The sequence below is a fragment of the Desmodus rotundus genome, chromosome 3, assembly GCF_022682495.2.
Source record: "Desmodus rotundus isolate HL8 chromosome 3, HLdesRot8A.1, whole genome shotgun sequence".
Taxonomy (NCBI): Eukaryota; Metazoa; Chordata; class Mammalia; order Chiroptera; family Phyllostomidae; genus Desmodus; species Desmodus rotundus.
In genome coordinates, this window is record NC_071389.1 from 111,209,336 (window position 1) to 111,234,298 (window position 24,963).

Below are 24,963 nucleotides of genomic sequence, written 5' to 3' on the forward strand. Positions count from 1 at the left end.
TCATTTTTCTCAAGAGGAACAGTGGAAAATAAAACTATATTATTATCTCCTGAATGACCTGAGGAAATTCACTCTGCTCCTTTGGACCTTAATTGTCTCATTTAAATCAGATAATGTTTCACCTGCCGGAAGGCAGAGAACTAGAATATTGCAGAATGTCTTGATTATCTTTTCAACTTGAGTGAGTTATGTTTTTTGATTTTTAATTCTTTTTCAGAACCCTCCACCATTTACTCACTCCCAACAGCTATTTCATCATAGTCTGGGAACAGTTACCTGGGGTTCACCCTGGGGGCCATATAACTTCCCAATGCTTCCTGGAGATGTGTTTGAGGCTGGGAAGGAATAGTCTTCATATCCGCCCTGGAAGAGGAAACTATGGCTGAATTAAGTGGCCATTGCCTCCCAACTAATAATGTCTATTCTTGTTACCTAAAGTAGAGAGTAGGATCGGTGTAGGCCACAAAAGGCCCTGAAACCTAAATGTCAGGCGTCACCCCAACACGAGCCCCTACCTGCGCCCCGCATCTACCCAGCTTCACTTCTGCTTGCATAGCAACACGATCCAGTGCCTGAGAGGTACCTCAGTTTCCCTCAGTCATGCACAGTTCAGATCATAAGCCGCCCCCATCCGCACCCCGCCCACCCGTAGTCGGCTGGGGGCGCCAGTTACCAGTCCTGGGGCCTCACCTGGTGCTGCACCCAGTCTCATTCCCAGGTCTCCTGGGGGCGGGGCCCACCTGTGCCTTGGGGCGGGGGCGGGGCCGGGGCGGGGGCGGGACAGGTGGGTGCGCTGACGCCGCCGAAGCTGGGAGGAAGCTGGGGCGGGAGAGGGAGAGAGGAGGGGCGGGTTGGCATGCACCTCGGGAACCTCCCGGTGGGCAGTGTGTGAGAGCGAGCCGAGAGGGAGGGAGGCAGCGCGCCTGCGACTGGGAGAGGCGTGGAGAGGAGAGTCGCGCGCGGAGGACACTCGGGAAGGAGGAGCCGGGCTCCGCTCCTGTAGGGACCTGGGGCTGGCGCGCGGTGCTCGTGCAGCTGACAGACCCCTGACGCGCGGAGCATGAGCCGGAGCCCAGTTGGAGCGCGGCGGGGGGAGACGGCCTCGGCTCAGCCCTGAGACGCTGGACTGGGGTTGGGACCCCGCGCGCCCGGGACGCTGGGCCCGCCTGTGGGGCTGGGGCTGGCGGCGGCCGCTTGGGCGCAGCGCTATGGGGAGTCCCCGCGCCGCGCTGCTCCTCCTGCTCCTGCGCCCGGTCAAGCTGCTGCGGCGGCGCTTCCGGCTGCTGCTGGCTCTCGCCGTGGTGTCCGTGGGGCTCTGGACTCTTTATTTGGAACTGGTGGCGTCGGCCCAGGTCGGCGGGAATCCCCTGAACCGGAGTAAGTAGCACCGGGAGAGGGGCGGGAGAGGGCGCGGAGGTGGGAACGGGTAGTACCGCTGGCTCAAGCACTGGGGAGAGCCGACTCTCATCCTCAGACCCGATTTTGAACTCGTTTTCGTCTCCAGGTGCCCGGCGCTGCCCCATTGCCTATCGGGGGAGGAAGGGCCAAGGCCGGGCCTGGCCGCCGGGATATATGGGGTCGGGCATCCTCGGGGCTGCTTGCTTCTCTCCTCGGAGGGCGACAGGAAGAGAAGCTCCCCCTGCCCGGTGGAAATGCTGGCCCAGACTTGGGGCACTTCCAGCGGCGCCAGGCTTGCAGTCCCCCACGAGGAGACAGCGCGGTCCACGCGCGGGCTGTAGATTCGTGTGTGGGATGCCCTCGGCCGTCTCGACCGAGGCCACGCACCCTGGTCTGCGCGGCCCAAACTTTGCTCACCTCTTTCTCTAAGGCTCGCTCCATTTCCTCTCCTGGTGCGTTTTCCACGGTTCTTTATTTTTAACAATACCTCTTAGAGCCACCTCTCCTCCCCCATTCCCGTGTGCCACGCCACTCCCCTCCCAGCCCCTTCCTCTTCCTCCAAGTCTCCCACCACCTCATCGAGCCGTCCCCTCTCTTAGTCCTGGCCATTCCTACAGCTAGTTATCTGAAGCCCTCCTTGGGAAGCCTGCAGAATTCACAAAACTCCCCAAACCTCCTGAAGGAAACAATGCACAGCACATGGACCACTTAATGCTTTTTAACTTAGTCGAGGCGACTTTTTTCTGTGCCTCAGCTTCCTCCTGGGAAAATGGGGAGGGAACGGTCTCTCTCTTTTTACTTTGACAGGTATGACTCTCCGACATGATTTACAATTTACTACTGACGGAAGTTAACAAGTAAAACTCTGACAGCGTCAGGGACTGTAAAAGGTCGATGTAATAGCTGGAAGAAGTGGAGAGACTCCCAGAACTACCAGATTCCCTTCCCCAGCCCAAGGGGCAGAGTTCACAGTTCCAGTACATCTGCTGTCATGCCTGCACTTTCCCCTCCCCGGAAACTGAAGGAATAACTGATGAAATTACTGGTTAGAAGGTTCTCTGACATGTCCTTGTGCCAGCTGCTTTGCCCAGAGTTGGGTGTGGTGCTTTGTCTCCTGTAACCAAAGAGGGAATCACTAGGGTTAGTAATTGAGTTGGTTCAGGGTAGAGATAATGTTTATGGTGGAACCCCTCACTGTGTCGCAGTTGAAATAATTCTGGTTGTGAGTTGGGAGACTGAGATTCCAATCTTGGTTCTGTCTCTAAGTAGTTGGGGAATCAAGGGAGAGATGGCAGCTTCTCAGGTAGAATGGGGAGGTTGGGCCAAATGATCTCCAAGGTTTCTTTCAGAGAGCTCAGCCTATCATGAGGAAGACAGTTCTACAGCTCTAAGTAGGAGAGTTCTTCCTTCGGATGACCCAAATCTGCCTTCCCATAGCTAGTTCTTCCCTTCCCTGAGCCTTGTTTTTACCTCTGAAAGACAGAATGAAACTACTCTTCTATTCCCTTCATAGTCCCAAGTGGATGAGCCCAGTTGGAGTGTGTGCAGGTGGGAGGCCCTGGGAGGGACCTTTCTTCTTTTCTCCTTGGGACACCCCTTCTCAATATTATTAGTGTGGTAGCCAGTGAGATTCTCTGCACAAATTAAAAACAGAGGAAGGCAGTTGTTTTGTGACCCTGAAATCAGTAACCTCCCTCCTGCCCCTGCTACCCCCCAACACATTTATCTCTAGTGTGCTTTGTCGGCTGAGACCAGAAGCAGTTTGCCATAATCAAATCTCACACTCTGGCTCTGGTTGGCTGTCTCATCCTTAGCCATCAATTCTTGGGTCTGTTTGGTTTCCTTTCTAGAAGAATCTTAACTCTGACTGGGTTTCCTTATTTTTTGTTTCCTTTTCCATACTGACTCTTCTCCAGAACAATGTTCCCAGTTTCCTATTCCAGAATTGGCTTTCTGTTTCCTTAACCATCATTTTTAACGAGAGTCCAAGCTTGGACACTGATGGATCCCTTAGAATCCTGAAACCCATTGGCTGTACAGGGTGACTTTTCATGCTGGCCATCCCATTGGGTTCTACTTTTTCCCTTGATTTCCTTTTGGAATAAGATTTAGACAGTGGTTTCTGGCTCCTTGTCTCCCATCCTTCTTTGTTTATAAGAAGTGCAGACATCTTGTATCAAAGGCCCCTTGTCCTTATAGGTCTTACTCCCAGCTCAGAGCTATTCCTCTGAAGGGAGAGCAGGGAGAGGTAGGAAGGGAGTTGCTAACATTCCTTCCTCTACACCCTGGCCAATCCACAGCAAACAGGGTAGTAAAACTTCTCCTTCCAGGACTGTACCCGTGGCCTTGACCACAGCAACCAGAGTCCCATCTTGGCTCTGCTCCCCAACAAGTCACCCTGCCTCCTCCCACTAGCAGTCCCTGCCAGCTCACTTCACCACCAGCTTTCCTGTCATCTCTAAGGCTGCCCTTCATTATCAAGAACCTTTCATTTGCTTGTCCCTGTGTGACTGGGACATCAGACTGGTGCTGGAAGAAGTAGATGGAGAGATGGCAGTCACAAACTCTAGGGTGGTAAAGTAATGACAGGGGAGCAGGCTTCCTGCTTCATCTTTATGGAATAGCTCAGTAGTTTAAGATATGGATGGTGTGCAATTTGGGCTCTATATGTAAAAAAAGATGCAACCACAGTTGGAGTAACTTCAAAGAAAAGCAACCAAAATCATTAACAGATAGAAAATGGGTCCCTTGGACAAAATAATTAGAGCTGTTCACTCACTCATTTAAACAAATGCTTATTTAGCACACACCTTGAGCAAGGCATTGTGCTGTGTGACTTAGATACAATGATGACTGAGGTTATGGCTTCTGCCCTCTCAACAGCTTTCTCTCTAGGAGGGGAGTTTGGGGGCACATGTAAAAGTAATCCTAATATGAAACCGTCACTAAGTTTTACAAATGTAGAATCTAGATGCTGTTGTGGCACTTCTGGTAATGGGACACAGCTTTTTCAATTAATTTCATGGGAATGGTGACATTTCAGGAGATCTTGAGGAGTTGGTAAGATTTTAATGGATACAGAAAGAGAAGGCTACTTTAGTCAGAAAGAGCAGTGTAAGCAAAGACCAAGAGGCAGGGGGAAGTTAGGGTTTGGGGATGTTGAGCCTCTGGGTTTGGTGCAGAGGGTATGAAGGAGAATATGGAGTGGTGCTGTATTATGAAAGACTTAGAATAACAACCTTAAAGAATGGCATTTATAGATAATAGCAGTTGAAAGTTTTAGAATAGGGTAGCCACACTAAGTGGAACAGGCAAGGATAATAACAAAACAACTTAACAATACTTTGGTAGGGATGCCTGCATAGGGTACTACAGGTCCCTTGCTATGGCTGGCATTCACTCTTTAGCTGCTGGGTCATGAAGTTCTCCTGGGGACAAGGTGGTAGTGGAGCATTCAGAGGGCCTGGGGTAGTCACTGTATCCCAACTTGTTCACAAGTGTTTCAGTACTTTAATAACTGGTATAGCTGTACCAGTATGTACTGGCTGAAAAGCAGCCCTGAGAACAGACTATTATTGGAAGTTAAAGACTCTCCATTCTGGCAGGTTTTAACAGGTTATACCCATTTGTTCAGACTGAGTTAGCTAAGTCCCTCCTGAGGGCAGAGGTCTGGACTAAAATGGTTTCTAGGTTCTTTGCTCTATAATTGACCTACTGGGACCAACTTGATGCTGGAACCAAGAGATTGCATTTGGGCACAAAGCCAGGGCTGAATGACACCGTGAACCAGCTTCTTTCTAGATCTCCCAAGGCTGCGTCTTATATGTCCCCTTTTAAGTGCTAGGTTTACCTGCTGAACTCCAAGTATTCTCACACCCAGGAATTAATGAGCTTTCCCTGCCTTACATTTGTAGCACATCTCTCTGATTGGCTCTTGTGGTTTCTACCTGACTTTGAGTGGTTGAGGAGGCACACCCACAGGTGTCAGGCAGACGCTTCAGCTCCTAGGTCACCACAGCCATTCTGATTTGGAAAGGATACAAACCCTCCAGTAACAGAGGTAACTCTGGTCAGAACATGAATCTGAGATGCAGGCAGGGAGAGAGGGAGAAACAAATGAGACAGATGTGTGGGCAGAGCGAGGATGGTGTGGCTTAGAGTTGAAACTCAGCATAGGCGAGTTGGAGAAGGGAAGCACAACTGCTTCATGTACATCCTGTGGCCTGGGACTCTGTCTCTCACTGCCCTGGCTGGGCTGGTCCTCTTTCCCGTGCTACCTCTGGCTTCTGTTCCTGTGTCCTACCTACATGACTTTATGTTGCCATTCTGGTCACCCAGCTGCTCTGTGTAACTTCAAATCAGTATTCGAATCTGGTCACACACTAGGCACTCAAACAAATACCTTCTGGTTATAGATGGTAAGCTTAGAATTTCTGAGCTCTTGACAGTTTCGTTTCCACTGGCAGATGCTTTATCATTGACCAATCTAAGAACATAGGAATTGTTCCACGTACCACAATACATGTAAAAAATAGCCTTTAAACACGAATACAAAGGATAAGAATTAAGCCATCACCCTGGCTGGTGTGACTCAGTAGGTTGGAATGTCATTTTGTAAACTGGAAGGTGGAAGGTTTGATTCCTGGTCAGGGCACAAGCCTGGGTTGCAGGTTCACGTCGAGGGGCAGCCCTTCGATGTTTCTCTCTTGCATTGATGTTTCTCTCCCTTTCTCTCTCCCCCCCTTCCACTCTGTCTAAAATCAATAAGCATGTCTTCGGTGAGGATAAAAAAAGTTAAGCCATTAGTGCTTTTTTTATCATAAATGTGTTTTCTTTAGCCCTACCACTGTGTACCAGGAATGCAGTGTGTGACAACAGGAGACCCCCAGAGGTGGTGTCTCTTTTCCCTGGTCTCTTCAGTCCCTGTTCCTGCATGGCCAGCAGAATTTCAGTGACACAGCTGCTCTTCCTATCCTGTCCACCACCCAGGGCCCCTGAGTCTGAGCTGAGGCCCCATTCACCTGCTGGGTGGTGCTGGGCTGCTTACCGCTCCCTGTGCTGGGAGGCATTCAGGCACCCTGTGTGGTTATAACTGCTTTGCGGCACAAGGTCTTCTGAAGCAACCACTTCTGTGCTGGTTTTAGGAGTGGCTGGTAGTTGCACTGCAGTAATTTTCCAGGCCATGTCTTTGCCCTGGAGCCTGGTCTTGCCCTCTAGTGCTGAGCTTTATGGAGCAGAGCAGCGCAGCCGCCATAGCAGAGTTTGCTTTGGAATGGGGCCTAGAGGCTGCTCTTGGAGTTGGCCGCTTGCTGTCTAGCTCTCTACCAAGTTTCACCAGTCTCAGAATCTACCCTTTTATTTTCCATGAACACTTTTCCTTATATCCAAGAATGGTGAGGTCTAAACTAGGCCAACCATACATTTTTGTGCTTTCAGACAATCCTTCTTTGACCCTGTGATCCACAATTAATAGATTTTTATGTTGTCTGATGTAAAAAAACTACCTGAAGAGGTGAAAATAGTTTAGATAGTGTATATAGAGGGCATTGGGGAATATATAGGAGGAATATGTTATAATTCTGAGCAAAGCAAGGCAGATAGATCTTCAAATTTTAACACACTTAGATTCTAACAAGTGCTGCTCTTAGTGTTAGAAGTATCCATGAGACAAGCAAGAATATTATTTTTACCTTATGATTTTTAGTAATTGATTTTTTACGCTAAAGTTTTTGAAAATTTCTTAACTACTAGCCAACTTTTTAGAAAAGGATGCAAATTATCCTTGTAGTCCCTGGTTGAGTGTGTGTATGTGTTTAAACTCTTCATTGAAGTATCTTATGTGTACAGAAAAGTGCACATATCAGCGTATGGCTTCATGAATTTCCACAGACTGAACATGTCTGTGCAATGATCACCCTGATGAAGAAACAGAACATTAACAGTCCCCCAGTACCCCACTTTGGGCTCCCTTTCAGTCATTACCATAAGCATAGACATACTAACTTAGGAAGTGGCAAAGAAAGGCCAAGGATCTAAATGCTATGAGGTACAGCCCTGTGAAATGCTCCATTAGAGCTGCTACAAGGATGGGATAGAGAAACATGGTGTATCCTATGTATGAGAGCCCTCCCAAAATATTGGAAATAGCTGTGCTTCTCTTGAGCAATCAATTTGTTTTCATTTTTATTGGCCTGGAAGTTGTAAAACCACTCAGGCCCTGGCCAGTGTGGCTCAGTTGGTTGGAGTGTAGTTCTGTAACCGAAAGATTGCAGGTTTGACTTCTGGTCAAGGCACATACTGAGGTTGTGGGTTTGATCCCTGGTCTGGGCGCTGTACATCCCCAGTCTGGTCACGTGAGGGAGGAAACCCGTCAAAGCTTCTCTCTCGCATCACGTGGATGTTTCTCTCTCCCTTCCTCTGTCTCTCTAAAAAAAAGCAATGAAAAAAATGTCCTTAGGCGAGGATACAAAAATAAAAACAAAGAACACTCAAGTTTCTCTTTTTGTATTGGTTATTAAAAAGCGTCAGAATTCAATTTTTGATTCTGGGGAAAGTGTACAAGATTTTATGGTCTTCATTTGGGTATCATTTTATGCCTATACCTTTATTTTCCTCCCACAACTACTTCTAGTTTATGTCATTTTACATTCTACGGTCCTTGTAAGCCACTTAAATTTTTTTTTTGTACCAAATCAAGGCATAAAATAAGTCAATTAAAGTGCTATGATACATATAAAAGTGTGAAGGAGAAATTAACACTCACCTAATACCGCTATTCTGACCAGAGATTATTGGAAAAAAAGTATAATAAACAGTGATAACCAGATGATGGATTCTGAAATACCTTAAACAAGAATTCTACATTAAAAACCAAAACCAAAACCAAAAAAAGCTCAAAAATTATTTTTCGTATGCGTGTCTTTATTTAGGTATTGAAAAATTGAATGACATTCAAAAATAAATTCCCACTTATGTATGAAAAGAGTATCAAAAGCTTGGGATTTACTGATTTACTGATAGGTGTTGGGGCCTGAGCCACCTTTATTTTATTTTATTTTAATTATATATTTTAAAGATTTTATTTATTTATTTTTAGAGAGAGGGAGAGAAACATCAATGTGTGAGAGATAAGTCAATTGGTTGCCTCTCAAGTGCCCCCAACTGGGGACCTGGCCCACAACCCAGGCATGTACTCTGGGAATCGGACTAGTGACCCTTAGGTTTGTAGGCCAACACTCAGTGCACTGAGTCGCGTCAGCCAGGGCACCACGTTTATTTTAAACAATGATATGAATACAGGGAAAATTCAGTAAAGCTTGGGGTGCCCCTGACACTACTGATGAAACGACCCAGGTGACTGGCCAGGAAAGCCAGGAAGCTCGAGTTCGTCATGTGGGCTCCTACCCACCCCACAGACTCATGGGACACTGTGAGGATGATGACCTGTGGCCACTGCCCAGCCTGTGGCACACGGATGCATAAAGTCACAAACATCAGAGATCCAGTAGCTTAACAAGTAGATGAGAAAACAAGCCAAGGAAGAGATATTGCCTGCCTTCTCTACCCATTTCTTTCAAACTGTTCTGTGGTGTGGAGCAGAGGGTCTCTCCATAGCAGTTAGAATTGTGCTTTATTGGGTCAGGACCTGGGAGGAGGGCCCAAGAATGGGAGAAGGAGAAAGAAAGTTGGGGTGGGAATACAGAGATGACGTAACAGTTGGAATGATTTTATGTATTAAATGCCCAAGAAATTGAGTGATGTGTATTTTTCAGTGTTTTTTTTTTTTCTTTGCAAATCTTGAATGACTGCAGAGGTGATTCATTTTAAAACAAAGTAAAATGTTTATGGAGCAGTTAACTTTTTTATGGGGTCCAAGTGGGATAAAAAGCATTGATGGTTCCTGGAAAAAATTAAGGAATTTGAAGACAGGGCAGGATTCAAATCCAAGCTCCATTACTCACCAGTTATAAGGAATTTCCTCCTTTTCAAGCCTCAGGTGGTTTATCTGGGTAACAGGGTTATAATGCCCTCTCTATAAAGCCTTTCTTATAACTAAATGAGATTTAGTGAGCCTACCACTATTAGGTGCTTGATTAGATTTAACGTAAGAGTAGCATATATTGGGAGTTCAGTGAATGCTGGTAGGAATCGGAGAATGGCCAGACAGGCAGGAGTGGATAGACACAGTCCTCAACTAGCCCTTTTGCCGATGCTTCTTCAACTTCTCAGTCCAAGACACAGCTGTGCCCAGTTCCTCAGCAGTCTCCAGACCATCTATGCTCAGCACCTGCCACCAAATACACATTCTTTTTTTTTCTTATTTATTTATTTTTAGAGACAGGGGAAGGGAGGGAGTAAGAGGGAGAGAAACATTGATGTGAGAGAAAAAACATAGATTGGCTGCCTCTTGCAGGACCCATTTGGGGACCTGGCCTGCAACCCAGGCATGTGCCCTGACCAGGAAATGAACCAGCAGCCCTTTGGTTTGCAAGTCGAATACCAATCCACTGAGCCCCACCAGTCAGGGCAAATACACAGTCTTTAACCTCTCTTTTCTCCTCGATGTTCAGCACTGCCTCCATCCTTCCCTTCTGATCCCAGCTAAATATTTGCATTGGGGGAGAGGTGTACGTTGAGAAGGCAAGGATTTTCTGAGAATGAGAGCTGTTGGGATGGTGTTCCAGGCCACAGAAACTCAGCAGTTGGGGAAAGGTAGCCTGTCCCTCTGCTGCACGTCCCAGAGGACTTTGAGGATTCCCGGGACTGGAAGGTAGGAATGTTGAGCAACTATTTCAGCTTCAATCCTAGCTTTGTAACTGACTGATGGAGGGTCCTTGGGTAAGCACCCTTTATTTTTATTTTTATTTTTTTTTAATTTACTGTTTTGAGAGAGAGAAAGGGAGAGAGAGTTTCATTGGTTGCTTTCTGAATGTGCCCTGACTGGAGAAAGAACTTGCAACCTTGGCGCATTGGGACGATACTCCAACCAAGTGAGTTACCTACCCATTTAGGACCAAACCCCTTTTCTCCAGAGGGCTTCAGTTTCCTGGTCTTTGGAGTGGGATGCCTCTTTCAGGGGTATGCTTGGAACCTCTCTAGGGTCACTAAGGGTCAAAGGGGACAGCCAGTCTTTGACATTCTGGCCCTGGTCTTTCAAGACTCAGTTGCCTGAACTGAGAGGTGGCAGCAATCCCAGTGCTTCTGGCTACTTGGCCTCCAAGGTCATCTCTCACAACATGGTCTCCATACAAGCAGTTGCCTCAAAGATTAAAGGCCTCTCTGCTGAGATCTTCTTACAAATCCTCTGATCCACTCCTTTCCACCCTGCCTGCCAACCCAGGGTTCAAATGGATGCATGCAGGCATGAGCCCACACACACCCTCCCTCACCAACCAGCTGGTCTCCCAACCCTGCACCACCACCTCTGAGTCAAAGACTGGCAGGGGAGGGAGGGCACTGAGGATTTCCTCAGGAACCAGGGACAAAGTCTTAATATGTATTTTCAGTTTTGGGTTTTCTTTTTTCTTTTTTAAAAGGTTTTATTTATTTATTTTCTAGAGAGAGGGGAAGGGAGGGAGAAAGAAAGAGGGACAGAAACTTCCATGTGCAGGAGGAACATCAATCAGTTGCCTCTTGCATGCCCCCAACCCAGGACCTGGCTCACAACCCAGCATGTGCTATGACTGAGAATCAAACCAGCAACCCTTCAGTTCACAGGCTGGTGCTCAGTCCACTGAGCCACACCAGCTAAGGCTGGTTTCCTCCCCTCCCCTCCCCTTCCCCTTCCCCATCCCTTCCCCTTCCCCTTCCTTTCCCCTTCCCTTTTCCTTTCCTTTCCTTCCTTCTTTTTCTTTTTAATTTCAGCTGAGTTGAGGGCGAGTTGAAGGCCTGAGAAAGGGACAGGAGGATGGGGATCTCAGGTGAACTTCAGTAACAGAAGTAGGGAAACAGCCACAAATTAATTAGGGAAAGAAATTGAGGGAGACACATCTACTCCATTTTTTTCATTTGATTCAATTACTAGTTTTCAAATATAAGTTTCTTTTGGCTCTATTTCAAATTTGGTTCCTTTTAAAATATATTGTTTTTAATAATTTTTAAAAGATTTTATTTATTAATTTTTAGAGTGAGAGGAAGGGAGGGAGAAACAAGGGGAGAGAACCATTGATCAGCTGCTTCTCACACGGCCCCAGCTGGGGACCTGGCCCACAACTTCAGGCATGTGTTCTGACTGGGAATCGAACCAGCAACTTTTTGCTTAGCAGGCAGATGCTCAATCCACTGAGACATACAAGCCAGGGCTGTTTTTAATAATTTAAAACAAATTTATTTTATCTATTATCTAAAATTGTTAGTTGCCCCAAACCAAAGCTGCCAAAGTGTTAGCTTGCTGTTTCTGACATCCACTCCTTCACTTTATTGGCCCTTGAAGTTTCCCTTACATTGTGGAGAAGTTAACTATGTAAATAAAGAGAAGTTTGTCATATTGTCTCCACCATTTTTTAGTATTTTGGTGTATTTCCCAAAAGTCCTTTCGCTTGAATTTTTAAGACCTTCTCCAGCTCCAATAGTCTATGGTTATGGGGGAGGGGTGTCTAATCAAAGGTGAATATTTCCATTGGAGGAATATAGCATAAGCTAAGTAGCAGTTAAGGGGGCATGAATCCTGTAGTGCAGAGGCCCACTGGGCATGAAGGAGATGAGGTTGGAAGGGTGGTAGTGATGTGATTGCAGTGTCGAGTGCCAAACCGCTGAGTTTAGACTTGGTAGAGAGCAACTCCAACTTTTTTAAAGCAGGGTTTGCTTTGATGGAAAGCAGTGGTTTTTTTAATATTCATCCACTGATTCATATTTTAATTCTTCAGACATTTATTGAACATCTTTTGTGTCCTAGGAATTGTGGCTACAGGTGGATTAAGCTGTTGGAAGTTTGCAGGATGGTTTGGAGATAGAAAGGCCACTCAGGGGGTTATTACAGTGACCTCAAGTGTGGGTGATGAGTGCCTAGCTGAGAGCTGTCAAAGCAGAAGTGACAGAACTTGGCAGTGAAATTTATGTAGAAGGTGAAAGGATACTAGAATTCTGGGGGCACACAGGGTTCCCTGGCTACCCTCTGCCTCCATCACTTTAGTTAAGGGCTATCTTGTATACCCAGCCTCTCAAAAATGTTCTCAGGAGAAAAAAAAAAATGCTTTCATTTCTCCTGACACTTTCTCTCTGGGACTTGGATACAAAGGGTCTAGGAGACAGACATTCATTCAACACATACTTACTGAGCACTCACTCGAACGTGCCAGGCAAAGTTGTATGGATTGGGGACATAGAAGGGAACCAGAAATTTAAAGGCTTTACTTCGATGGAGCTGCATTTCATGAGGAAGAGACAGATAATAAACACACAAAAATAGATAAGAGTTCCAGATGGTGATGAGTTTCTGGAAGAAAATGAAACATGCTAATGGCACAAAGTTTCTGGGTGGAGAGTGTGGGAAATCTCTGAGCAGGGACTTTTCTAACACAGGTAATTTAGGGATAAAGGACATGATTGAGGATTAAGTGCCAAGTGTCAGGATTCAAGCACCCCAGGAATTCCAAGAATGGGAGCTGGGTAGAAGAGGAGAAAATGTGGAGCAGGGTCATTGTTCATAAGAGAATAAGCATCTCCTTCCTGCCGTCTCCCATTGTCCTGAAAGCAATGTCCTCCTTTACCTCCCTGGCCTCAACTCGGAGTACCAGAGAGAGAGGTGCTGGCCAGGGGCTCTTTCTGGATCTGGGGTTGTTTTCCTCATTACAAACCTGGATCCCAAAACCAGGATGTGGGGAGAGAGTGTCCTGTTGACAGACCAATTGGAATGAACATTGCTCCCCTTTCCCTCCCAGCATTTTTTTTTTTGTACCTTTGTTAGTTCACTTATTAAAGTCTGCCTTGCATCAGAGTTATTTATGTCTGTGTTTGTCTTCCCCTATGAGATTGTGAATTTCTAGAGTGCTAGACCTGGGCATTCTTTCTCCTTCTATCTCCCTGGTGCAGGGACTTTTTAACCTTTGTGGCATACATGCACTTACAGAATTTGATAAGGAAACTGTGGACTCTCTCCCCAGAAATTGGCCTGCCCCCTCATAGTTTGCATGCTGTTTTGGGGAGGTTCATGGGCCCCTGACACCTATCCATGAACCCCTAGTTAAGAACCCTGCCTGAGTGCTGTGCTCAATACCTGGTACATGTTAGGTCCTTAGAGTTTGATTGACTTGGGGATGTCCTTCCAATTAAGTATCTTTCCTCTAGTTGCAGGGCACACACGTTAGGTGGGAGAAAGAGAGCCAGAAAGCAGTCCCTCTGCTATGAGATGCAGATGAGTGTGTATAAACTCTGGAAGTAACCATTTAGAGAGAATAGCTTCACCCTCACTTCTTGTCCCTGGAGAACCCAGGTTTGGATCTGCTTACCTTCAGCTGGTCTTCTCTTGGATGGTTGTTTTTTTTTTATCCTTACCCAGTGATATTTTCTACTGATGAGAGGGAGAGGGAGAGAGAGGGAGAGAAACATCTATGTGAGAAAGAAACATGGAATGGTTGCCTCCTGTATGCTGGCCCACTGGGGATTGAACCTGCAACCTAGGTATGTGCCCTAACTGGGGATAGAACTCACAACCTTTTGGTGTGTGGGATGATGTGCCAATCAACAGAGCCACCTGGCCAGGGCTTCTATCAGATTCTTGAATGTTGCTCCCCAGGGTCATTATACTCCTGCTTGCCTTTCAAAACTCTGCCCATTGCCCCATCTCTTCCCTGAAGCCTTCTTCAATTATTTCAGCCCCAGCTGACCTCCCTCTTTTTTGGAAGTTTTGTTGCACTTAAGTGGTCTGAAACTCACAGTTAATTTTTTATTTTATTCCTACTTCATCTGCATTGGTCTTGTGCACTTTAGGTGTTTTAGAGAAGCCAAAGATGACTCCAAAGTATTAGTCATAGCTGTTTGCTCCCCACAAGCACTGAGGAAGTGCTTGGAAGAGGCAGATGTTTAACTGAGAATTGAGTGTGCACAGCCTTCACTGTGCCCACGTTTCTTCCTTAGGAGGAACAGCCCTCCTTTCGGCCTTAACGTCTAAGGTTGCTGTTGTGTCCTCCATTCCATCTCCTAGTGTCTTTACTCTTCCTTGTCTCCCTTCATCATGACAGGGTGGTCAAGAACAAGTCTCTGAAGTGAGACTACCTGAGTTTGCATCCCAGGTCTAATGCTGAGTCAGCTGGGTCTTCATCAGCAGATTCCAGAGCCTCAGTGTACCTCGGTTCCTTATGTGTAAAATGAGAATATTAGTGGTTCCTACCTCATTGGGTTTTTCTCATGACAGTTAAGTGAAATAATGCATATAAAGGACTTAGAACAGTTTCTGGTACATAATGTTTAATAAATATTAGATGCTATATTGTTCATCATTGAATCAGCTTTTAGAGCCCCTTTTTTCTCTTTGATTGATTTTTGGATATTGCCTTTCACAAAGAATCCTAGAACAAGAATGGATCTGAGATTTTTTTCTCATCTGAGGACATGCTTATTGATTTTAGAGAGAGGGGAAGGAAGGGAGAGAAACATCAATGTAAGAGAGAAACATCGATCGGTTGCGTCTCATGCATGCCCTGACTGGGGACCAAACCTGCAACCTAGGCCTGTGCCCTGGCCAGGAATTGAACCTGTGACCTTTCTTTCTACAGTTGATGCTCCAACCAACTGAGCCACACCGGCCAGGGCAGACCTCAGAGATTTTTAAATGCTAAGATGGAAAATACCTGCATTTCTTATTCCAGGCCAATGGCAGACATCTCCAATAAAACATGAAACTCTTTTACTGAGCCCAGATGCAATCTCAGAATCTTTCTCAAATAGCTTGCCATGTAGTCACTACAAATTGATTTACATTGCCTCTTAAAATACATTAAAATACTTCTGATTTTACCAATGCAGAAGTAAGGCCTAGAGAGTGGAGCTGGGCTCCAGCTCTCCCGATGCTTTGGCAGGGCTCTTTACAGTACACTGCACTCCTTGCCATCCTGCCGTTGCTCATTCCCTTTTTGTTGGCTGAGAATGCTCCTTTTAATGTCTGAGTTTCATGAGGCTCTTTTTTTCCTACCCATCCAAGCAATCTGACATGCATGTAACCTGTTTTCCAGTCTATTTATGTTTTCTTGCCAGTGAGCTAGTAGAAGTTATTGACCCCTAGCTGGGGGTGCATCATGTGCCCAACTCAGCTGCTGTCGGAGGTAATTTGTGGATTTTCTGAAATTTCTCCAGTGACACACTGTATTGATATTGGTAGTTGAGGGTAGCCTGCAGAGAAACTTCTTGTTGATATTAATTTCTCACATTGTAATGGGCAGGCCAAGACTAGACATTTGTCATTTAACAGGCCCCTTTGTTCCTCTCTTTCTCCTATCCTCAGAATAGAGTCCATACTACTAAAGAAGAGTAGAACTTTTTTTTTTTTTTTAATTTGGGCAGAGGGTTTGGCTTAAACAATGGAAATTTATTCTTTCACAATTCTGGAAGCTAAAGTCCAAGATCAAGGTGTTGGCAGGTTTGGCTTCTTCTGAGGCCTCTCTCCTTGATATGTAGATGACCTTTGTCTTCATATAGTTGTTCCTCTGTCTCTAAAGCTTCTTTTAGGTAACAGAATAGAAGTGGAGTTAATGATTTCCTCTTTGAGTTGAGGAGGGATGGGGAATAGGAATAAATGAAGTTGATTTTAAACCAGAAGAGTGTTGGAACACAGGAATCACCAACCCCTTTGATAGAAAAGTATTTATTTTTTAAAAAATGGTTGTCTTCTCCGTTATTTTCATCTCTGTAGAAAGATACAAGCTGTTGGGAGCCAGTGTTTTCATAATCCTAGTCCTAGTCGGCAAACGAAGTCCATTGCTGGCCATTCTCTGTGGGGTAAAAGATGAAATGGATGACAAGTCTAAGAAAAATCACAGAAGGTAACAATAAGTGGGTCAGAACATGTTTGGAAGAGTAGAGAGGAGGTGAAAAAAATAATGTTCAAGCTTGAGTTAGCATTGAAGTAAGAAATCAACTTTATTCTGATGCATAAAAACTGGAAAAATATTTGCATAAGGAGCATTGTACAATGGAGAAGTTTTAATTGTATTTCCCAGGAAATACCACCTGTCTGCTATAGAAGCAAGAGCTATTAAATTGAGAGTTGGTATTTACCACTTTGAGAAAAAAGCCTGGGCACAAACTGCCTAAAATATTTGTTGATACAAAAATTAGGGAGGTTCAACTTCTGGGAAATGGAAATATAATATTTTTAGGGAAGCAGTTATGAAATATTTTAAGCTTTCCATACAAATCCAAAGTCATTTTTTGCTAGTTTAGCAAGATAAACATATATTATACATAACTTGGTTTGCTCAAAATGATTCTACTTGATATATTTAGAAATTGGAAGGCCTGAGGGGAAGAAAAAAAAATCCAAAGTTGTTTCTTCTAAAACCAAGAAAAATAATGTCCAAGAAAGAGTTGTTTTTCTATATCTTTCTGCTCCTTTATATCTCTGAGAAGGCTGGAAAGTTCCGGGGTAGTGAACACTTTCCCTAGCTGGCAGGGTTTTCGTGAGTCAATCATGTGAGGGAAGGAGTAGAAGGCGAGGGAGAACAATAGAACCTTGTTTTCACGTGGATCCCTTCTCTTGGGAACTGGGATCAACTTAGGCTGCAGTCACATTTTAGGATCAGAGGTTGCTGCTTCTCCTTTCTACCTGTTGGGGAAGGTGTCCTCTGCCACAGCTTATGGGTGCATATGAAGCAGTGGGTTTGGAAATTGACACCCATCTGGCAGGATGACTCCTGGAGTTCACTAGGAGACAGAAGGTACAGCTTGCTACTTCCTTTAGGAAACTAAGAGGCCAGAGGAGTTTGGTACAGACATACCTGTTAGGCCTGTTGAAGGAGTTGGGAGGCTCACTCTAAAGTGTGCTGGCTCTCAGCACTAGGCGTGATGTATGGGATGGTTCAGAAGCTCAGCAGGCCATCAGCAGATGTAGCCTAGAATCTCTCTTGATAACTTAAATCTTGCTGAGGACATTTTGTTTCATGGTGTGGCTCTGATGGTGCTGCTCTCTTATCCTGTCCAGAGCCCTCCCCCAGACCAGTGAGCTGCTGTTCCTTGGACTGCTGAACTTGGAGTAAGGGGACAGGACTTGGAATCTTCAGCAGTAGAAGGGGATACACTTGGGGATACTTTTGGCTGGCTACAACTAGCCAATTAGAGAGACAAAATGAATAGTTAGAGAGATATGGAGGAGGGGATCATACTTCTAAGGAGTCTTGATAAGGAAAAAAGTGAGCAATAGGTCTAGAAAGTCTAGGAAGAAACCAACATATTTGGCCAAGGAGCAGGAAGAGCCACTGGCAAATTGTGTGACCAACTGAGGTCTGTCGTAGTAGAGGAGGAAAGTAGAAACCTATTACAGAATCATAGTGTATTTGGGCTAGAAGGGAACTTAGACATTTTTTTCTCTTAAACACATGGTCAGGGCTAAAAATCCCAGGCTGGGAGTCAGGGGACCTGGGTCCCAGACTTGGTTCCGATGTGAATTGGCTCTGTGACTTTTAGCAAGTCAGTCCTACCTTCTGGGCCTCAGTTTTCTTGTTTGTAAATGAGAAGGCTTGGTTACTGGGTTCTTGGTTCCCTCTAGCTCTGACATTATTCCTAAAGAAAGTGGTATCTGCACCAGTACTGAGGATTCCCAGCTGGAAGTGGCTATACAAAAACTAGAAAAAGGATACTCAGAGAAGATGCCTGATTTGAATCCTGGTTCCAGTCACCTAGCTGTGTGACCCTGTCTTTTCACTTAGTCAGGACTAGGAGTTGAACCCTGGGCCCAGCTCTTATCCCTGATACAGTCGCCATCTTCCACCTTCCTCCTCTCATGTTCTCTCCTCTCTTACTCGCCTGGAAATAGAAGGACAGGTTCTCTAGGTGGGGGCAATGAGGGAGGGGCCGAGGTTGGATGAGCCCTGGCTAATGGTCATTAGGGAAAGGATCTCTGGGAAGATTTTGGCTGGAGAGACCCAGTGACTGTGAGGGACATTTCCACAAGCCCTGGTGACTGACCATAGTCATCTTTCTCATAGCCCTCCTACTCCTCTTCTGCACTTCTGAGCTATGGACCATGGACCAATCCCCACTCATAGCCTCACCACCCACTCCCTGCCTCCTGGGCAGCCATTACAGAAACACCAGTGTGCTCAGCCCTAGGGTGGGAGGGATATCTGTCCAGCTGTTGGCTTTTGGGTTGGCCACTTATTTTGGCAGCTCTAGCCACAGTCTTCCCGACTAGACCATCAGAAGCTGAGGGAACTAGAGGTGGAGGTCAGTGAGTCGGGGCTCAGGCTCTGCCTCTGGGAGGGACCTTGGCCTAGAGATGGCCCTCCAGAAAGCTGACTTTCCCTCCAAAAGAAGGAAGCAGGCCCTTCTGGAGTCTTCCTCACAGGATCACCCTAGGTCAACTAATTTGATGAGTATAATGGGAATATGATCTTGACCTCACAAGGTTGTGGTGGCAAAATTGAAAACCTGGCAAATCTTAAAACTCTCAGGAAAAGCTTGCTTTCCTTTTGTGTATGTATGTGTTCCTTGAGTTAAGAATAGGATAGGGTGGCCTTGGTCGGTGTGACTCAGTAGATTGAGCACCTGCCTGCAAACCAAATGGTTGCCAGTTCAATTCCCAGTCAGGGCACATGCCTGGGTTGTGGGCCAGGTCCCCAGTAGGGGGCACTCGAGAGGCAACCACACATTAATGTTTCTCTCCCTCTCTTTCTCCCTCCCTTCCCCTCTGTCTAAAATAAATAAATAAAATCTCTAAAAAAAAAAGAATAGGACAGAATATACCTTATAGGTGCAGACACGGAGGAAAAGCAGAAGCAAAGCCAGAATCAAATTCCATACACACAAATGCTCTTGCTTTTCCTGTGTTTCCCGTTTCCAGCTGAGACTGACCATGATGGGAGAGCGGGACTTTGCTCTGTGCTGCCTTCCCCTAACCCCTTGTTGTCCTGAGACAGACGGGTTCGCAGTCATTACCTCACCGCAGGGCCCCGTCTGCCAGAGTAAGTGGTGGAACTGCCTGGGTGGAGAGCTGGAGGCTAATTTTAGACCTGGAGACTCCCTGCCAACAGTTGTGGCTGGGCAGCAGCTGGGCTGGACTGGGGCGGGGAGTTCGGAGTCTCCTTGCAGGGAGCCCTGGACACAGCCCTCCAGGTCTGCTCTAACGGGCACATTCCTGCCTCTCTGCTCCAGCTGCAGGAAAAGCCTGGGACAAGGTTCCTCCACACAGAGGGTAGGACCTTGAAGCCACCCCTTTCGTCAAGGCTTACTTCCTCCTTGGATTAAGATATTTCTATTCTGCATCTCTTCCAAGGTGGCTCTGTAGGCCAGAAATTACTGAGATGACAGCTGTAGTGGTCCAGTGGCCTCTGAAAAGGGGAAAGAGAGTATCTACCAAAGGTCCTGGATTTGTAGTCTGAATCTAACCTTTCACTCCACATAACCTAATATAGTGCTTGTCAACCTTTCCCCTAGTGGCACACATAGAAAGTGACAGGAAAAGAGAATATTTTAAAAAATCATATATGTGGGGATAAAAAGATAAAGGTATTTGTGGTTGGGTGCAGCCATTCCTAGGGTTATGCTGCCCCTGGAACTCACGGGCTGATACTTTGCACATTTTGCCCCTTTGAAGCCCACTAGTGGGCCCGACACACAAGCTGGGTTGTTCTGACATTTTCTCCAGTAGCTTGCTATAGTTTTTATGGATGCCAGGTCCCTGCCCCCAGGAACCTCTCCTGGATGAATCTTAAGCTCACGCTAAAAGGGAACCCAGCATGGAGCCTGGGATTGCCCAAGGTTAAACAGCTAAGAAGTAAAAAGCCCTGTTCTGGTTCTAGTTCTGCTAGGACAGTCGTTCATTTACCCACCATTTATTGAATGCCTATTCAATATAAGTTCAATATTCTGGGGATACAAAGGTGAAAAATAGTTGCTGGGATTCACCTACTTTTGTGTAAAACAAATTAAGGAAGCACATTCAGGAAGGTGGTTACTTTGGGGAAAACATGGGGATGTGATTGGAGAGAGGCTCAAAGGGCTTGAAGGAATTGATTCTTGTCAGTTTCTTAGGTGGCGTGATGGTGCACAGGTGTCAGTTCTTTAAGCCATTCGTGTACATTCCATTATATGTGTGATATAATTCTTTTAAGAACTAATTGAAAAATATAGGGAGTTTACACACTAGAAATAAGTGGCCTGGGGAGTTAGGTAAGGAGCACGGAGGCAAGTAAATCACTTATTACATAAGAGAGCCTTACGTGCTCTTACAGCTAGAATGATAATAGCTCAGGCATGTGCCCTGAAATGCGATCTCATTTACTCTTCTCAATGGCCCTGTGAGGGGTAGGAACCTTTATGTTGTTCCCATTTTACAGGTGAGAAAACTGAAGTTAAGAAAGGTTACTTACTTGTTCAGGGTTTTGTGGTGAATAACCTTTGCAGACAAGTTTGAGTACTCACATCTTAGCCATTGTACTCCATGGTGATGGAGCACGTGAGTTGGCTTGCACAGTGAGCTTGCCTGTGGGGTGGGGTGGGGTGGAGGGTAGAAAAGAAGGAAAGTTACTCTTGAAACTTCTATTTCCCAACTTGTAAAATGGAATTAATTTTACTTGCTGCTGCTTCTTGTATAAATAATTTGAATATAAAATGTCAGTGTAAAAGCTGTTATTTATTGAGAACTAATGCTGTGCCAGCTACTTTTGAGGTAATGCCTCCTTTCATCTTCCCTCAGCCCCATCAAGAGCACATTCTTTTTTAAAATATATTTTATTGATTATGCTATTACAGTTGTCCCATTTTCCCCCCTTCACTCCACTCCATCCTGCCCACCCTCTCCCTCCCACATTCCCCCCCTATAGTTCATGACCATGGGTCATACATAGAAGTTCTTTGGCTTCTCCATTTCCTATACTATTCTTACCCTCCCCCTGTCTATTTTCTACCTGCCATTTATGCTACTTATTCTCTATACCTTTCCCCCCTCTCTCCCCCTCCCACTCCCCTGTTGATAACCCTCCATGTGATCTCCATTTCTGTGGTTCTGTTCCTGTTCTAGTTGTTTGCTTAGTTTGCTTTTGTTTTTGTTTTAGGTGTGGTTGTTAATAACTGTGTTTGCTGTCATTTTACTGTTCATATTTTTTATCTTTTTCTTAGATAAGTCCTTTAACCTTTCATATAATAAGGGCTTGGTGATGATGAACTCCTTTAACTTGACCTTATCTGAGAAGCACTTTATCTGCCCTTCCATTCTAAATGATAGCTTTGCTGGATAGAGCAATCTTGGATATAGGTCCTTGTGTTTCATGACTTGGAATATTTCTTTTCTGCCTCTTCTTGCCTGTAAGGTCTCTTTTGAGAAATCAGCTGACAGTCTTATGGGAATTCCTTTGTAGGTAACTGTGTCCTTTTCTCTTGCTGCTTCTAAGATTCTCTCCTTCTCTTTAATCTTGGCTAATGTAATTATGATGTGCCTTGATGTGTTCCTCCTTGGATCCAGCTTCTTTGGGACTCTCTGAGCTTCCTGGACTTCCTGGAAGTCTATTTCCTTCGCCAGATTGGGGAAGTTCTCCTTGATTATTTGTTCAAATAAGTTTTCAATTTTTTGCTCTTTCTCCTCTCCTTCTGGCACCCCTATAATTCAGATGTTGGAACATTTAAAGATGTCCTGGAGGTTCCTAAGCCTCTCCTTATTTTTTTGAATTCCTGCTTCTTCATTCTGTTCCAGTTGGATGTTTCTTCCTTCTGGTCCACACCGTTGATTTGAGTCCCAGTTTCCTTCACATCACTATTGGTTCCCTGTACATTTTCCTTTGTTTCTCTTAGCATAGCCTGCATTTTTTCATCTAATTTTTGACCAAATTCAACCAATTCTGTGAGCAATCTGATTACCAGTGTTTTGAATGGTGCATCTGATAGGTTGGCTCTTTGTTGCTTATTTGTATTATTTCTGGAACTTTGATCTGTTCTTTCATTTGGGCCTTTTTTTTTTTTTTTTTTTTTTTGGTCTTGGCTCGCCTATTACATAAAGGGGCAGGGCCTTAGGTATTCCCTAGGGTGGGGTAATACTCCTTGCTGCCCTGCTCCACTCCTTGCTCCACTCTCTGCCGGTTTTCAGTCACTTCACCCGCTACCCACAAGCAAATGGCCTTTCTGGTGCTAATTCCTGGGTGGGTGGGCTTGTGTACGTTCTAGGCCGCTATGGGTCTCTCCAACAAACTCTCCTTTGAGGGCGGAAGTTTCTCCTGCTTCTGCCTCAACCCCCACAGGTGTTTTCAATCAGTGGTTTTGAGGCTTTATTTCCCCATGCTGGAGACCTGGGTTTCACAGTCTGTCGCCAGGTCTGCCAGTTGCTGCCTTGCTGGCCAGCTGCAGCCTTTCCCTGCCCTGCTCCACAATCCGCTGCCTTGCTGGGTCCACCAGCCTCGGCCTTGCCAGGAGTCCTCTCCGCCCAGCTGCCCGTCTCCGCCCCTCCTACCAGTTTGGATGAATGTTTCTTTATCACCTTGGTTGTCAGACTTTCGTACAGTTTGATTTTCTGTCAGTTCTGGTTGTTTTTTGTTTTTAAATTGTTGTTGTCCTTCTTTTGGTTGTGCGAGGAGGCACAGTGTGTCTACCTATGCCTCCATCGTGGCCAGGACTGGGAGCACATTCTTATTTAACAGGGCAGTCTATCTCCTTGCTCTCAGCATTCCTATTAACAAATCTATCTTCTCCCTGACTTTATCTGGTCAGGGAGAAGATAGGTTATCTGAAGATGCTGGCTTCAGCTTGGTGAGTGACAGTCATGCGGGAGCTCAGATGCTAGAGATATGAAGCACCTGTCCTTGCTCTGCTCCTGGTGCAAGCGATGCCATTCTCTTTGTACATGCCAGGTTTCAGGGTTATCTCTGGGGGCCATCACCCTCACCTGAGAAGGTGGTGGCTTTTTTAAATCCTAGTCTATCCTAGTGGTTCTTGGTCTGGCTGCCATTTGGATCACCTGGGGAGCTACAAGAACTATCCATATCTAAACCTCACTTCAAGTCAATAATTAGATTTGAGGGAAAGGGGAGCCAGCACCTACTTTCCAGGTGATTCTAATGGGTAGCCAAGATAGAAAACCTTAGGTCTTCACTGTTTCCTCTAGATGGGATGAGCTAAGAAATAAACAGTGATGAAGAGGTAAGGAAGTGCATAGCTAAGCATTGACCTGACCAGAATGTTTTGGGGCTCAGGCCGGTTCAGGGTTAGGCCAGTGAAGACTAGAAATGGGACAAAGAACAGAGAAGGAAGGAGACAATGAAGTAGAAAGGAAAGAGGAGAAGATAAAAAAAAAAAAGCTTGGTGTTAAATTTCCCCCTATAATGGCTCCATACCTTTCCAATGGTACCTGTTCTGTGAGTTCAGGTTCAGCCAGTAAACACTTGATCATGTGGTATATGGAGCTGCAGGGGTACAAAGAAGTGTGAACCCCAGTTGGTCTTCTGAGAGCTATGATGTTCTTGCCCGGACAGATGCACACATCAGAAATAGTACATCCCTTTGATATGTTCTCTCCAGCACTCAGGTAAGCTTTACCTCTAGGTGAAGCTTATTACACTTGTTCGGAGTATGTCATGTGAAGCAGGAACCATGTCTGTTTTGTGTCTTAGTCACCACTCTCTTGCCTGGAACGTAGCATTATGCTTGCGTCAAAGAAAGCCCTCACCTGGCCCCATGTTTGCTTAATTGAATTTGATTGTTTAAAACAACTATAGCAAGGTGAGCTCTAAGGGAATGTGGAGCATGATTATGTGCTCAAGTGCCACATACTCTAGCTGGGGAGACAGGCTTTGTGGTGAAAGTGGGATTTGAACTTGGACTTAAATGACGAAGAGAGCTTAGATAGATGGAGATTGGGAGGATGAAGACAGAAGGAATAAGCAAGGTTGTACCAAGGGCATGATGAGGAACCTGTTCTGATGGGAGAAGAGGCTACTACATTCCCTAGGGAGGGTGAGCAGGGAGAGAAAAGAGGTACTTACAGTCAAAAGGCAGCTAAAATTGAAAGGGGAGGAACCAGCTGTGGGAAATGCATACAGGCTCAATAGATAAGTGAAGGATAGATGAATTACTTGACCATTTAAATAAATTTTTGATCTGTACATTGAGCCTGCTTCTGTATCAGGAATCAGCAAATTGGGACCCTTGTGGTGGGGTGGTATTTACTGATGTTCTATTCTGGAACAAGAAATGTTAAGAAACCAAAACCAAAAAAGAAGTAAATAACCTCACAATTAATAGTTCCAAGGCTTACCTGACAACTAAGACTGATAGAGCAGTGTTTCTCAACCCGGGCTGCATACTAGATTATCTAGGGTAGGGGTGTCAAACTCATTTTCACCGGGGGCCACATCAACTTCGCAGTTGCCTTCAAAGGGCCGAATGTGATTTCAACTCCTTAGCAGTTAAGGAGTAGTTACATTTATACAGTCC

At 45.5% G+C, this 24,963-nt stretch overlaps 1 protein-coding gene across 1 annotated transcript in view; it reads left to right on the top strand.

Moving 5' to 3' along the window:
* Positions 1-824: 824 nt before the first annotated feature.
* B4GALNT3 (beta-1,4-N-acetyl-galactosaminyltransferase 3) overlaps positions 825-24,963 on the top strand; it is a 104,375-nt gene continuing 80,236 nt past the window's right edge. The window contains exon 1 of the mRNA XM_024567410.4: positions 825-1,377. Coding sequence (XP_024423178.2) covers positions 1,209-1,377 — 169 coding nt within the window. The 5' untranslated portion in view covers positions 825-1,208. The remainder of the gene's footprint in view (positions 1,378-24,963) is intronic.